We start from the raw sequence: 16325 nt of genomic DNA, 5'->3' as shown, positions 1-16325 counted from the left end.
TGCTGGGACATTGCACCAGCCACAAATTTGGCCCAAGGCTCTCACCAAGTTGTCCCATTGGAACTTCCATTTATCATCTATGCTGCAAGTCTTTAAATCCTCCTTCTCATTATATACTTCATTTAGGACATCACTAAATCTCTGATTAATTGAAGGATCCTTCAGCTTCCATACTCTTCTTTTCCAAATTGGTTTACTTCTTGGAATGCTTCAAGCCAGTAGCTTAAACTCCCCAATGAGTAATCTATGTTGTGGGATACATTCTTCTCCACTGAAGGCCTTTGCATTTATGAGCAGCCACGAATCCTGCTTTCTGGTGAGAATGTAGTCAGTCTGGCTAGCATGTTCCCCAGATTTATAGGTTATCAAGTGATTGGCTAGCTTCCTGAATCAAGTGTTGCGGTCATTAGGTCATTTCCATCTCAGAACTCCAGTAGTCCTGCACCCTCCTCATTTCAGGAACCAATTCTGTGTCCCACCATGTACCCCATGGAAGATACCTGGGTGCTGCCCAACATATCCATTGAAATCACCAGCCATGAAGGTCATGGTCAGTTATCTTTGAAGTGGACAGCAGAAGAGTGTCATAGAAGTAGCCCTTCAGTTCATTTGGCATTCCTTGTGTGAGTGTGGGGGGGGGGGGGTAGGGAGAGAGGACAAGGGAAGTTAATTCATTATGTATTGATGGTAATGGATTAACGAAGCAATAGGGACTGAGTACAGCATGCCCTCATTTAGCTTTGTTTCTGAGGACAAGGACCTTTAACTTATCTTTGCTGCATAATCTCAGTCTGCAATATGTCTGGCAAGAATAACTGTGTGTGTGTGTGTGTGTGGGTGTGTGTGTGTGTGTGTGTATATATATATATATATATATATACACCCACATTTATACATATGTACAGAGGGAAGAAAGCAGCCAAGAAGCCAAATAAATTATTGGACACAAGATAAAATGCCGACACCAACAATATACACATATAACACACACACACACATATAACACACACACACACACACACACACAGCATGACAGACAGACCTTAAAAGGTGATGATGATCATTATTAACATTTGACGGATATTTGTCCTCATTTTATTTGTTGTTAACACAATATTTCAGCTGATTTACCCTCCAGCCTTCATCAGGTGTCTTGGGGAAATTTCGAATAGGGTTCTCATTCCTAACATATTTTTCGAAGTTATCATCATCATTATTATTATTATAGTTATTATTATTATTATTCAGGTCACTGCCTGGAATCGAACTCGGAATCTTGGGGTTAGTAGCCCGCGCTCTTAACCACTACATCATATACCTGTGGGCATATGGTGTAGTGGTTGATGATATATATAATCTGATATATATGGGTTGAATTCATAATGACCTTGTTTTGTCTGACCATTAAAGATAGTACTGTCAGCAGTGGTGGTCAGTTGGACTGTCACCACTACTACTACTATCAACATCGTCATCACCACCATAATTATTCTTTACGGACCCAAGACCTGCCATTTAAAGGTTGCTGCAGTACAGTTGATTAAATCTATCCCCAGAATTTCACTGGTATTTTGATGATATTAATATTGAATATTAGAGAGAGACGATATAATATGTATTTAACTAACCTGGGACAGCATCAAAGTCACCACATCATAGCATTGCCTGAAAGTTATACAAAGAGGAAAGACAAAAAAATTATTATTATTAGATTAATGAAAACAAATGTAATTAGGTCATTATAATCTAATTACATCAATAATTACATATACACAAATACACATTGTACATGTGTGTATGTGTATATATATATATATATATATATATATATATATATATATATATATATATATATATTATTGGCTAAACTGGCAATATGACCATCCCCAAGTACAACAATATATATATATATATATATATATATATATATATATATATATATATATATATATATATATATATATATATATATATATATATATATATATATATATATATAGGATATATTCTCTATGTGGCTTGCTTGTTTGTTGTACCTTGTTTATCATTTTGTTCATGTTCTTTTGCAATGTCATGTACCCAGATATGTATCTATATGTACATGTAGATGAAGGTATGTACATACATGTACATATATATGCATATACTCATATATTGTTTGTATATATATATATATATATATATATATGAGTGAAGGAATGGAGTAGATAAAATCTGGGCTACATATGTTTCATAGCAAGTGGAACATCGGAACTGGTAAATATCCAAACAAGGTGTATATCACAAGTTACTCTTCAGACCAAGGGTGTCTTAATTAAATGAAGTTAACACTGTCAATACGAGGCTCATTTTAACACAGAGAAGATGCGATAAGGAAAGAATCAACAACCTTGCACCCTAATAAACCCCTTATGTTCCTGAAAATTGTTTCTTACACTTTCTATGGATTGGTTGAAGCTCACCTTCCTACACCTCAATCCCTGGATCCTACATTTATACATAAACGATGATGATGATGATGATGAAGGTGGGGACCCAAAACAACCCAGAGTTTTGCAATATATTTTCTTTGCTTACTTTTACATATTAACACTATTATCACCGTCAAAGTATTCTCCATTTGAAGCAATGCATCGACCCAGACATGTTTTCCACTATTTGTAGCAGTGCTGCTTTTTGAAGCCTCCATCATATTTTTCCTTGCCTCTGCCACATCTGCAAATTCTGTAGCACCACCTTTTGTCACTATTGATGACCTTTGATAAAAGATACGGATTGACTTCCAGCTTGTTCTTTCAGTTCACCAAATGCATTCAACCATGACTGCTTTTGATCTTCTGTGAGCAAGTGAGGCATAAATTTTGCTGCAACACTTTTCATTTGCTATTCCTTGCTCAAAATTCCTTGACAGGAGTTCCAGGACTCACCAATCATATCAACAAGTTCGTCAATTGTTCGGTGACAGTCTTCCAAAATCAGTTCATGAATTTTCATGATGTTTTCATTTATTTGGGAGCTCGATGGCTGCCCTGAATGAGGTTCGTCCTCAATCGACAAGTGACCATTCGAAAAGCATGGAAACCACTCGTGAACTTGTGTTTTGCTCATGGCAGTGTCCTTCCAAGTTGTTTGAAGCACGACAACTGTTTCGGCTGCTGTTTTCTCCAGCAGAAAACAGAATTTCATGGAAGCATGCTGTTCCTTCATTTCAGCCATTGCAAAAATCGATGAACAGGGGAGGAGCCCTGCAAAACAAAGATGCACCACATGGTAATAGGACCACACCCAAAGTTGCCGGTTGGCAGACTGATGCCTGAGTATCACATCAAGTGGCTTCTAGCAGCAGAAGCCTAAACTTCAATGGCTTTGCCCCACAGAGAACGTTTCCGGTTACTTTTGGGTACCCCCGCGTATATTCGACATGCTCTCTACATTATAGACCAACGATATATATACACACCTGAGTAAACACAGCAATCTATATATGGTACGATGAACAACTATAGCCATGACATTTAGGATGGAGAGAAGCGTTAATGTGGATTATAAAGACCCCAGTACATGACTGGTATTGTATTTAATCAGCCTTGCAAAGATGGAAGGACAAGGTGACCTTGGCAGGATTTGAACTCAGAACATAAAGAGTGGTAAATAAATACCACAAGGTATTTTGCCAAACAGTAATCAGATACAACAACAGGAGAAAAGAGGGGGGCGCAATTTATTAAATAAACCCCTGGATATTACTGGTACAGATTTTGACCCCAGATTGTTAATAGATACTCTGGGAGGATTTGAACTTGGAACATAAACAGATCAAACTAAACACTGTAAGGGAATGATTCTGCATTTAGCCCAGGGTCAGAGGAAAGAGGAAAATTAAAAGAGAGGGAGGTGAGGTGTTTTACATGGAAAGAAAGAAAGAAAAGAGAGGATTTGAACTTGAAACGTTGACGTAACGAAGGATGAGATGAAATAAAGAATCTAGTCAGGTAACAACAACAACAATTATAATTATGATGATTAATTAATGAAGTTAGATTACAGTGTCATTAGAGTGTGAGAGAGAGAGAGAGTTAAAGCATGACGACCCATGGTGGGATTATGACATGAACGACTCAAAACAAGAAAACAAACATTACTGAAACAGATTTGGATAATCCATATCCATTGGGGACTTACTCTTGAACTGCCAGGTGTAAAGGTGTGTTACCGCGTTCGTCCATTTTATTGGCATCGATGCCATTCTGTTGTAGGAGAAGTTTTATAGTGTCTGTTTGTCCATTAAAAGAGGCATGATGTAGAGGTGTCCAACCATGGATGGTCACAGCCCTGACATCAGTGCCATTCTGTTGTAGTAGAAGTTTTATAGTGTCTGTGTGTCCATTACAAGAGGCAAGATGTAGAGGTGTCCAACCACGGATGCTCACAGCACTGACATCAGTGCCATGTTGTTGTAGGAGAAGTTGAATACTGCCTGTGTGTCCATTCTGACAGGCAAGATGTAGTGGTGTCCAACTATGGATGCTCACAGCACTGACATCAGTGCCATTCTGTTGTAGTAGAAGTTTTATAGTGTCTGTGTGTCCCTTATAAGAGGCAAGATGTAGAGGTGTCCAACCATCGATGGTCACAGCCCTGACATCAGTGCCATTTTGTTGTAGGAGAAGTTGAATAGTGTCTGTGTGTCCATTCTGAGAGGCAAGATGTAGAGGTGTCCAACCATCGTTGGTCACAGCCCTGACATCAGTGCCATTTTGTTGTAGGAGAAGTTTAATTGTGACTGTGTGTCCATTATAAGAGGCAAGATGTAGAGGTGTGCAACCATCGTTGGTCACAGCCCTGACATCAGTGCCATTTTGTTGTAGGAGAAGTTGAATAGTGTCTGTGTGTCCATTCTGAGAGGCAAGATGTAGGGGTGTCAAACCACTGTTGTTCACAACCCTGACATCAGTGCCATTTTGTTGTAGGAGAAGTTGAATACTGTCTGTGTGTCCATGCTGAGAGGCAAGATGTAGAGGTGTCCAACTATGGATGCTCACAGCACTGACATCAGTGCCATTCTGTTGTAGTAGAAGTTTTATAGTGTCTGTGTGTCCGTTATAAGAGGCAAGATGTAGAGGTGTCCAACCATCGATGGTCACAGCCCTGACATCAGTGCCATTTTGTTGTAGGAGAAGTTTTATAGTGTCTGTGTGTCCATTCTGAGAGGCAAGATGTAGAGGTGTCCAACCATCGTTAGTCACAGCCCTGACATCAGTGCCATTTTGTTGTAGGAGAAGTTGAATAGTGTCTGTGTGTCCATAATAAGAGGCAAGATGTAGAGGTGTCCAACCACGGTTGTTCACAGCCCTGACATCAGTGCCATTTTGTTGAAGGAGAAGTTTTATAGTGTCTGTGTGTCCATTCTGAGAGGCAAGATGTAGAGGTGTCCAAGCATCGTTGGTCACAGCCCTGACATCAGTGCCATTTTGTTGTACGAGAAGTTGAATAGTGTCTGTTTGTCCATTCTGAGAGGCAAGATGTAGAGGTGTCCAACCATCGTTGGTCACAGCCCTGACATCAGTGACATTTTGTTGTAGGAAAAGTTGAATAGTGCCTGTGTGTCCATTCCGAGAGGCAAGATGTAGAGGTGTCAAACCTGTGTTGGTCACAGCCCTGACATCAGTCCCATTTTGTTGTAGGAGATGTTGAATAGTGTCTGTGTGTCCATTCTGAGAGGCAAGATGTAGAGGTGTCCAACCATCGTTGGTCACAGCCCTGACATCAGTGCCATTCTGTTGTAGTAGAAGTTGAATAGTGTCTGTGTGTCCATTCTGAGAGGCAAGATGTAGAGGTGTCCAACCACCGTTGGTCACAGCCCTGACATCAGTGCCATTTTGTTGTAGGAGAAGTTGAATAGTGTCTATGTGTCCATTCTGAGAGGCAAGATGTAGAGGTGTCGAACCACGGTTGTTCACAGCCCTGACGTCAGTGCCATTTTGTAGTAGGAGAAGTTTAATTGTGTCTGTTTGTCCATTATAAGAGGCAAGATGTAGAGGTGTCCAACCATCGTTGTTCACAGCCCTGACATCAGTGCCATTTTGTTGTAGGAGAAGTTGAATAGTGTCTGTGTGTCCATTATAAGAGGCAAGATGTAGAGGTGTCGAACCACGGTTGTTCACAGCCCTGACATCAGTGCCATTTTGTTGTAGGAGAAGTTTTATAGTGTCTGTGTGTCCATTCTGAGAGGCAAAATCTAGAGGTGTCGAACCACGGTTGTTCACAGCCCTGACATCAGTGCCATTTTGTTGTAGGAGAAGTTCAATTGTGTCTGTGTGTCCATTCTGAGTGGCAAGATGTAGAGGTGTCCAACCATCGTTGGTCACAGCCCTGACATCAGTGCCATTTTGTTGTAGGAGAGGTTTTATAGTGTCTGTGTGTCCATTCCGAGAGGCAAGATGTAGCGGTGTCAAACCTGTGTTGGTCACAGCCCTGACATCAGTGCCATTTTGTTGTAGGAGAAGTTGAATAGTGTCTCTGTGTCCATTCTGGCAGGCAAGATGTAGAGGTGTCCAACCATCGTTGGTCACAGCCCTGACATCAGTGCCATTTTGTTGTAGTAGAAGTTGAATAGTGTCTGTGTGTCAATTCTGAGAGGCAAGATGTAGAGGTGTCCAACCACCGTTGGTCACAGCCCTGACATCAGTGCCATTTTGTTGTAGGAGAAGTTGAATAGTGTCTGTGTGTCCATGAAAAGAGGCAACATGTAGAGGTGTCCAACCATCGTTGGTCACAGCACTGACATCAGTGCCATTTTGTTGTAGGAGAAGTTGAATAGTGTCTGTGTGTCCATTCTGAGAGGCAAGATGTAGAGGTGTCGAACCACGGTTGTTCACAGCCCTGACACCAGTGCCATTTTGTTGTAGGAGAAGTTGAATAGTGTCTGTGTGTCCATTCCGAGAGGCAAGATGTAGAGGTGTCGAACCACGGTTGTTCACAGCCCTGACATCAGTGCCATTTTGCTGTAGGAGAAGTTCAATTGTGTCTGTGTGTCCATTCTGAGAGGCAAGATGTAGAGGTGTCCAACCATCGTTGGTCACAGCCCTGACATCAGTGCCATTTTGTTGTAGGAGAAGTTGAATAGTGTCTGTGTGTCCATTCTGAGAGGCAAGATGTAGAGGTGTCAAACCACGGTTGTTCACAGCCCTGACATCAGTGCCATTTTGTTGTAGGAGAAGTTTTATAGTGTCTGTGTGTCCATTCTGAGAGGCAAGATGTAGAGGTGTCCAACCATCGTTGGTCACAGCACTGACATCAGTGCCATTTTGTTGTACGAGAAGTTGAATAGTGTCTGTGTGTCCATTATAAGAGGCAAGATGTAGAGGTGTCCAACCATCGTTGGTCACAGCACTGACATCAGTGCCATGTTGTTGTAGGAGAAGTTGAATAGTGTCTCTGTGTCCATTATAAGAGGCAAGATGTAGAGGTGTCGAACCACGGTTGTTCACAGCACTACCATCAGTGCCATTTTGTTGTAGGAGAAGTTTTATAGTGTCTGTGTGTCCATTCTGAGAGGCAAGATGTAGAGGTGTCCAACCATCGTTGGTCACAGCCCTGACATCAGTGCCATTTTGTTGTAGGAGAAGTTTTATAGTGTCTGTGTGTCCATTCTGAGAGGCAGGATGTAGAGGTGTCCAACCATCGTTGGTCACAGCCCTGACATCAGTGCCATTTTATTGTAGGAGAAGATGAATAGTGTCTGTGTGTCCATTAGAAGAGGCAAGATGTAGAGGTGTCGAACCAAGGTTGTTCACAGCCCTGACATCAGTGCCATTTTGTTGTAGGAGAAGTTTTATAGTGTCTGTGAGTCCATGGATAGAGGCAACATGTAGAGGTGTGCAACCTTGGTTATTTTTCTGAGTGACCTAAAAAAGATAAACAATAAAGACATTTAAGATGGCGTCTAGTGAATGGGAGGGGGAGGGCGGCAACGCAAAAATGAAAAATGTCTGAAAAAGAGAAAGAATCAGATTAATAAACAGGTGGAATGAAGGTGGAGTGGAGTAATTAAATGAGGTTTATATCGTATCTATACCTGCAGACGCATTATATATGTGCATATATATATATATATATATATATATATATATATATATACACTTTCACACAAATATATATACATACGTGCTTTATATTTTCACTGATCACTTGTTTATGTATTTTTGTGTATATATGCGTTTATGTGTGTGTATATTTGTGTATGTATGTATAGGTCTCATTATCATCATCATCGTTTAACATCCGCTTTGCATGCTGGTATGGGTTGGACGGTTTGACAGAGGACTGGTGAGCTAGAGGCTGCACCAGGCTCCAATCTGATTTGGCAGAGTTTCTACAGCTGGATGCCCTTCCTAATGCCAACCACTCTGAGAGTGTAGTGGGTGCTTTTACAAGCCACCAGCATGAGGGCCAGTCAGGCGGTTCTGGCAATGACCACGCTGACGCTCAAAAGGTGTTTTTATGTGTTACCTTCACGGGAGCCAGTCCTGCATCACTGGCAACGACCACGCTCGAATGTTGTTTTTCACGTGCCACTGGCACATGTGCCGGTAAGGTGACGCTGGCAGCAATCATGCTTGAATGGTGCTTTTCACATGTAACCGGCACGGGAGCCAATTCGTGGCCTTGGCAATGATCTCAGATATGCTTTTAACTTTCCACTGGCACGAGTGCCAATCAGGTGCTACTGTCATCGACCACGTCAGCAATTTTGGTTTGTTTTCACTTGCCGAATCACAATGTCCATATTTTTCCGCATATGTAGAAAAAAAAAAGAATTCTTTGGAAATTTTTCTACAGAATCATAATCTCCGTATTTTCCCACATATTTTGGAAAAAAAATTTCTGAAAATGGTAAAGAATGAAGGAAATGGACGTGGGGGTAATTTAAAAATGCCGATCTTTGCCAATTTTTTTTTTTTGCAGATTCGTATTCCCCGAAAAGGGGGACTTGTGTTGCAAAAAAAAAATTATATCAAAGAAAGGGTGCTTTTTTTTAGGGTGGAGGTACAAAATCAAGTCTTGCAGCAACTTTTATTTAAAAAATATGAATCGTCAGTCATGAGGAAATAAAATTTGGGGCACTAAACTGTATGTATATATCATATACATATAACACACACACGCACTATATATGGTAATCTTCAAGTTTCGAGGGGTAAAAGAAATATTCAAGGGAAATAACTTCAGTCTTATATGTATAGAAATATATATTGTCCTATTAAGTTGCTGTATGTATGTAAATCTACGTGTGCAGTGTACATATATATATATATATATATATACACTATATGTCCTATCTTTGTGTTCAAACCGTTGTCCCTCCACATGGGACACAATTCTCATATTGTGTATGGATTTGTTTGTATATGTGTATATATATATATATATATATATATATATATATATATATATATATATATATATATGTATATATATATGCTTGTGTATGTATGTATACACGTAGATTTACATACATACAGCAACTTAATAGGACGATATATATTTCTATACATATAAGACTGAAGTTATTTCCCTTGAATATTTCTTTTACCCCTCGAAACTGGAAGATTATGCACATATATATACATACCCTAATATACATATCTATATACACAAATATATATGTATTCGCTAACCTGTAAAATGGTATTTCCTTTGCTACTTAACAGGACTTCGACTACATCTTTATATTTCTTCTCAACAGCCAGATGTAGAGGTGTGTTGCCCCGTGAGTCCTTCTTATTAACATTTGTTCCCCTGGAGACTAAGGAAGCCACAGCATCAATTTGATGGCTGAAAGGAAAAAAAACATAAACATCACAGACATTCACTTAGTAATTACATTAAATACATACTCGTGTTCAATTAAACGCATAAAAAGCTATATATACATTACAGCCGCGTGTATATATATATATATATATATATATATATATATATATATATATATATATATATATATATATATATATATATATATATATTGTGGTGTGCAAGAGAGACGATTGCGCTGGTATGGACATGTGGTGAGAATGGATGAGGATAGCTGCGTGAAAAAGTGCCACACCCTAACAGTTGAGGGAACCCGTGGAAGAGGTAGGCCCAGGAAGACCTGGGCTGAGGTGGTGAGGCAAGACCTTCGTACATTGGGCCTCACCGAGGCGATGACTACTGACCGAGACCTTTGGAAATGTGCTGTGCGTGAGAAGACCCCGCAAGCCAAGTAAGATCGTTGCCAGTGCCCCTGGACTGGCTCTTGTGCGGGTGGCACATGAGATGCACCATTTTGAGCGTGGCCGTTGCCAGTACCGCCTGACTGGTTCCCGTAGGATTTTCGAGTGAGATCGTTGCCAGTGCCCCTGGACTGGCTTGTGCGGGTGGCACATAAAAGACACCATTTCAAGCGTGGCCGTTTTCGTGCGGGTGACACGTAAAAGCACCCACTACACTCTCTGAGTGGTTGGTGTTAGGAAGGGCATCCAGCTGTAGAAACTCTGCCAAATTAGATTGGAGCCTGGTGTTGCCATCCGGTTTCACCAGTCCTCAGTCAAATCGTCCAACCCATGCTAGCATGGAAAGCGGACGTTAAACGATGATGATGATGATGATGATGATGATGATGATATATGCGTGTGTGCATGCATGTATAGACATACCTACAAAAGTGTGCTCCCCCGACGAATTTGTTTCCCTGTAACTTCTAGAAAAAAGGATATTTTTTAATGAAATTTCTTTCACTAAAACCGTTTCAGATGGTGAAGATTTCACTTATATCGGAATTTAATATGAAGAAAATTTTAAAAATTGCTGGATTTGCAGATATACACTGATACACATCACAAAATGAAAGTTGAACTTTGGAAAATAACCATGATGTGTGTCAGTATATATGTGTGTGTGAATCCATCAAAGTTTTTAAATTTTTCCATGTTAAATTCCGATATAATCCTAATCTACTTCATTTGAAAGGGATTTGTAGAAATTTTCACAGAAACAAAATAGACATTTTTCTGAAAGTTTCTGTAAGGATTTGGATGAATTTTGAGAAAGTCAACTTCTCAACGTTTGAAAATTTGTTTTCACAACAAATTCCAATATAATTGGAATCTTCATCATCTGAAGCACTTTTGTCAAAGAAATTTCATTAAAAAATATCCATCTATCTAAAAGTTAAAAGGAAACAAATTCGTTGGGGGGGGGGGGCCCAATTGTGTAGGTATGCCTGCCGGTGGTTTAACTGGTTGAAGTTAAACCACCGGCATGTATGTATGTATGGATATGTATGTATATATGTATATGTAAGGGACGACCGTGCGAACTCATAAAAGGAGAAATTGTGACGAATGGAAAAACAGAGGACTCCTTTTATTTAAACGCGTCACACGGTCGAACACTTTAATATATATCAAATGATGATATAGATGATATGTTATGCGACGATAACATAGATGACCAGTAATGAAAGACCACAACCGTATTAGATGAATAACAGAGATATTTATTGTAGCGTTAAAGATGTATGTCTGTGTGAGAGTGTGAATGCGACATATAAGAACATAATCAAAGACAGGCCGTCATACAAAGAAAAGTGTGTATGTGAGTGATACATGTGTGTATGAGTGTTTACAGCAGATAGAAAGAGAGTCAATAACACGTGAGCAATTATACCAGATCGTTAGTACACTATAGGAAAAGTTCTGTATGTGAAAGTGAGGAGAGGCTGAGTGTGGCAGTGCTGATCACTAGTTGTGATGTCGTGGCATCGATGCCGGGCCGTGATTCTTGTTATACAGATGTTCGTCGCTGGCTGAGAATTTCTTGTCTGTTTAAGAACTCTTGTCTGTTTATTTACCGTGGTGAAGCTGAGTCACCTAACAGAATTGAAGAGAGAGATGTGCCGCGGAGGTTTGGTGTACATAGAAGGTCGTGTAGACGCTGGTGGAGATTGTTGCTGGTTAGTAGTAATCGTAGAATCGTGTTGGTCATGATGATGATGCTGGATAGTAGTAGTAGACTCTTGTTGCTGATGTGGCGACGGCGGAGGTCATCGTGGCTGGACGAAGCTGCTGAAGTGGTCGTTGGCTGCTGCTGCTGTCGTGTGGTACACGGAACAGTTCTCAAAGAGAAACTGGACCGAGACAAATTTGGTTGCCGAGTTAAAGCTATTTATAACAAACTATTGGCTCACCAGATGGTAGAAATATACTCTATCACGTGACCTTATTAGGGGCCGTGATTGGTCAGTTTGCGTTCTGGCGGGAACGGTTCGAAGAATTTACCAATTCGAATAATGATCAGTCACGTGATGACAAGGTATGGGTTCTCTACTACGCTCGCATTTATTTATATTTAAATGAGAAGATTGTATGTAATGGCGATAGTAGTTTGTATCTAATGGCGGGAGGTAGTTTCACTACATATACATATATATAGAGAGAGAGAGAGGGGGGGATATAAGCAACAGAATATTTGAAAAACACTGAAATGCGTATAATCGTAATATACAGTAAACAAATGTGTACGTGTGTAGACACATATCAATAGGTGAAGGTATAATGTATAAATATTTTTATCCCAGCGAGTGTACAATACAAAATGTTTACATTGTTACTATCTACATATTTGGTATACATTGAAAAAATATAGTTTCAATTGACACCAGCTTGAGTTTTAGCTTATACATACTTCACACAATGTATAGCTACTTCTAATGTCTACCAAATACTACATATAGCAGAATATACATACATAGATACATATTAGAGAGATCCTCACAGATTATACAACTAAATAATCTAGGAAAATCCTTTTGTGAAAGATGGAATGTCTGAAAATTATAGACAAACTAATCCAAGGCAGATTTCTCATCGTCATTGGCGGCAAAACTACGTCTGCAAATGTAATGTTGTCATAGCAACTAACACAGACTAGGCAAGAGAAAGCTTGTTGTTAAGGGCAACGACACGTATTTTTACCGCCAAAACAAACAGTGACCAACAAGGAAGTATGGCGGTCATATAACACACATAAATGAATACATAAACACACATATAGGATCTTTACCTTAAAATAATTTTTTGCAACTGAACACTTTCAAATTTCGGACACTAGTAGAATGTGTCACATAAAACATCATTTACTCTTGGCCTTTTTTGAGAAAAATGCATATTTTCGAAGTTATTTCATGTTAAAGTTGTCTTATTTGTGTAATTTCAACCAATCAATGACATCTATTGAGGTGAAAACAATTACTGCTGTGGTTTGTCAACAAGAGGTTCTGGCGGTGTATATTTAGTTTGTCACTGTTATTTCTGACATATTACCCTTTGGTCGGCAGATTAAAAAAATAATTGTCACTGTTATTTATGACATATTTCATCTCAGTTACGTTTTTCTGAATAAACGAGTGTATCTGAAGCATATTTACTTCATGGCACCACCACAATCTTTCGTGCATTTCTACTGCTTTTAGTTTTTTTTCCTGTTTTTCAGCTACTATTTTCAGAAAGACATTTTTGCCCCCTCCCCTTCAAATTTCTTCATTTTTCACATTTTTCCGTTACTCTAACCCTAAAATCCGAACCCTAACCGTAACCCTAAAATCCTAGCCCTAATCCTAAAACCCTAACCCTAACTTTAACCTTAAAACCTAAAAGCTAAAACCAGTACAAACGCACGAACGATGTCATAAATAATAGTGACAAACGAAATATACACCGCCAGAAGTTGTTGTTGACAAACAACAGCAGTAATTTTATTCAGCTGAATACACGTCATTGATTGGTTGAATTTACCGAAATACGACAACTTCAACACGAAATAACTTTTAGAATATAAACTTTTCTCAACACCACTAAGAGTAAAAGATGTTTTATATGACACTTTCTACCAGTGTTCAAAGTTTGAAAGTGTTTAGTTCCAAAAAATTAATTTCGCAATGTGCCGTTCAAAAGGAAAAGATCTGGTGTTTGTGTGTACAGGCGTGTGTGTGTGTGTGTGCAGAATTCTGTTTGCTTGTGTGTTGCTGTGTGTGTGTGTGTGTGTGCTTGTGAGTCTGTGTTTGTGTGTACAGGTGTGTGCGTGCAAAACGAAAATGAAATGCAAGATTTTAACTTCTAAACGTCTCTGCATCCAAGGGTTTCCTGATTCATACTAACAAGAATTCAATTACGGGCCTGTATTTATATAATACATTTCAAAACAAATAATATAAACAAAAAAAATTAATAAAACGTAACTATGAATCTGATCATAAAAATCGCCCACAAACATAAAAAAAATAAACCGAACCACATGGTTCCGGGTTCAGTCCCACTGTGTGGCACCTTGGGTAAGTGTCTTCTACTATAGCCTCGGGCCGACCAAAGCCTTGTGAGTAGATTTGGTTGATAGAAACTGAAAGAAGCCCGTCATATATATGTATATGTGTGTTTGTGTGTCTGTCCCCCCCCCCAACATCACTTGACAACTGATGCTGGTGTGTTTACGTCCCCGTAAGTTAGCGGTTCAGCATAAGAGACCGATAGAATAAGTACTAGGCTTACAAAGAATAAGCGCAGGGGTCGCTTTGCTCGACTAAAGGTGATGCTCCAGCATGGCCGCAGTGAAATGACTGAAACAAGTAAAAGAGTAAAGAGTAAAGAGCAGGAACAAAATTGTAGCACTCACCCACACACACATACACACACACACAGATACACACACGGAACGCCAACCTCAAAAGAACTTCCTTGATCCAATCGCGCTCTCTCTGTCTCGCTTTTACGCCGACTTGAAAAGATACCCTCCCCCCACCACATATATAAAAAAAATTTTCTAATTTTATAGAAAGCGACGATCTTCTTCAAATGTAGACAAAAGCACGTACTCCAGTTTGACAGTAACGGTACTCATACCATAATTTTTGGGACCGGTCTGAACGGCAAAGAAGGAAACAACGGTGGAAAACTTCTAAAAAGTGGGTATCATAAGTAAAAAGTTATAAAAAAAAAAAGGAGAAAACCGGTGGGTCGAACACGAACCCGGAAATATATCAGTTTATAATTTCATAATTCGTTCCGATTTCATTATAATGTGCAATTTCATTTGATCGATTTCATTATATTTGATTTTTAACCCAAGTATAACCCCAGTCCCTAAACCCCTTTTGTTTTGTTGTGTCCTTGTGCTGTCCCCTCTGTGTCATGGCCTGTGTGCCAAATAAAAGAAATAACTCATACTGTAATTTTGCCCCCAACATGTCAGGGTCTTTTGGAATTAAGAGAGGTATGTAAAAATGAGATATTTTGCTCACTCACACACACACACTCACACAACAAAATGGCAATTAAAAAATATTTTTTTCTCTTTTGATAATTCGTATTTAGAAAGTTGATCCTCGGTTTGGCTGTTGTTTCTAGCTTGGCAGATTACGGTTGGATTTAAATTTTGAAATTCTTTCTTTGATAATTCATATTAAAATTTTGAAATGTGTTTCTAACATGTCAGGTTTTCTGTTTAGATGCTTTTTGCGTCTGCTATTTTATAATTCTAAGTATGCGTGAAACATTAGTAGATTTAACACTTTACTTTCACATCTTGTCATAGGGCAATTTTGAAAGATTGAAGTTTTACAAAATATTATTTTCCAGAAATATAATCTCTGTATTTTTTTATATATTTCGCCAAAAATGTTTTTCAAAAAGTGAAAATTTAAGAAATTGGGGAGTGGTGTTGGGTGGGGAAAGTGAAAGTTTGAAATGCAGATTTCATGGTGGCAATTCTAGGATTGTAATAGAATCACACTGAGTCCTAATTCAATCATTACCTGTTGTGTTGTGGAAGAGGTAGACTCAGAAAGGGTGAAGTGCTGAGAAATGATCAGAGGAGATGACAAAACACTGGCAATTTGGTGTGCTTGAGAAGAACCACCCAGCAAAGTAAAATCCATATCCATTTCTCAACTCCCTCTTTCTCCCACAATCCACCCATGAGCACCATTGCTGATTCCACTTCCCATCTGTTCACACTCACGTGTCCATCTTCCTACCTGCACACAATATGCCCTTGTTAAATCAGCTCCCAACATGTAGCTCCCACTCACCCTTTCAAATCTTGTGAACTAATCCACCAAGCCACCCTCCCTAATCTCCAGTGTACCCTACTTTATACACCACCCAGTAACTTGGATGAATGGCCCCTGCTCCCTCTCTGTCACATCTTCACTATCTTTCCCTCCTCTGTCTTCTCCATCTGAAGGAGTCATGACCCTCCTCTAATGCAAGACACCGTTCTCTCCCGCA

At 39.4% G+C, this 16325-nt stretch overlaps 1 protein-coding gene across 1 annotated transcript in view; it reads right to left on the bottom strand.

The window, feature by feature from the left end:
- The window catches only part of LOC106882791 (uncharacterized), a 179574-nt gene that overhangs the window by 25181 nt on the left and 138068 nt on the right, over positions 1 to 16325 (bottom strand). The window contains exons 5-8 of the mRNA XM_089345194.1: positions 9681 to 9837; positions 7853 to 7907; positions 4183 to 6628; positions 1629 to 1665 (exon numbers count right to left, since the gene is read on the bottom strand). Coding sequence (XP_089201320.1) covers positions 1629 to 1665; positions 4183 to 6628; positions 7853 to 7907; positions 9681 to 9837 — 2695 coding nt within the window. The remainder of the gene's footprint in view (positions 1 to 1628; positions 1666 to 4182; positions 6629 to 7852; positions 7908 to 9680; positions 9838 to 16325) is intronic.

This window comes from Octopus bimaculoides, chromosome 29 (assembly GCF_046866305.1).
Source record: "Octopus bimaculoides isolate indiv1 chromosome 29, ASM4686630v1, whole genome shotgun sequence".
NCBI lineage: Eukaryota > Metazoa > Mollusca > Cephalopoda > Octopoda > Octopodidae > Octopus > Octopus bimaculoides.
Note: the sequence above shows the minus strand (reverse complement) of the source record. Positions and strands in the feature narration are given on the sequence as shown.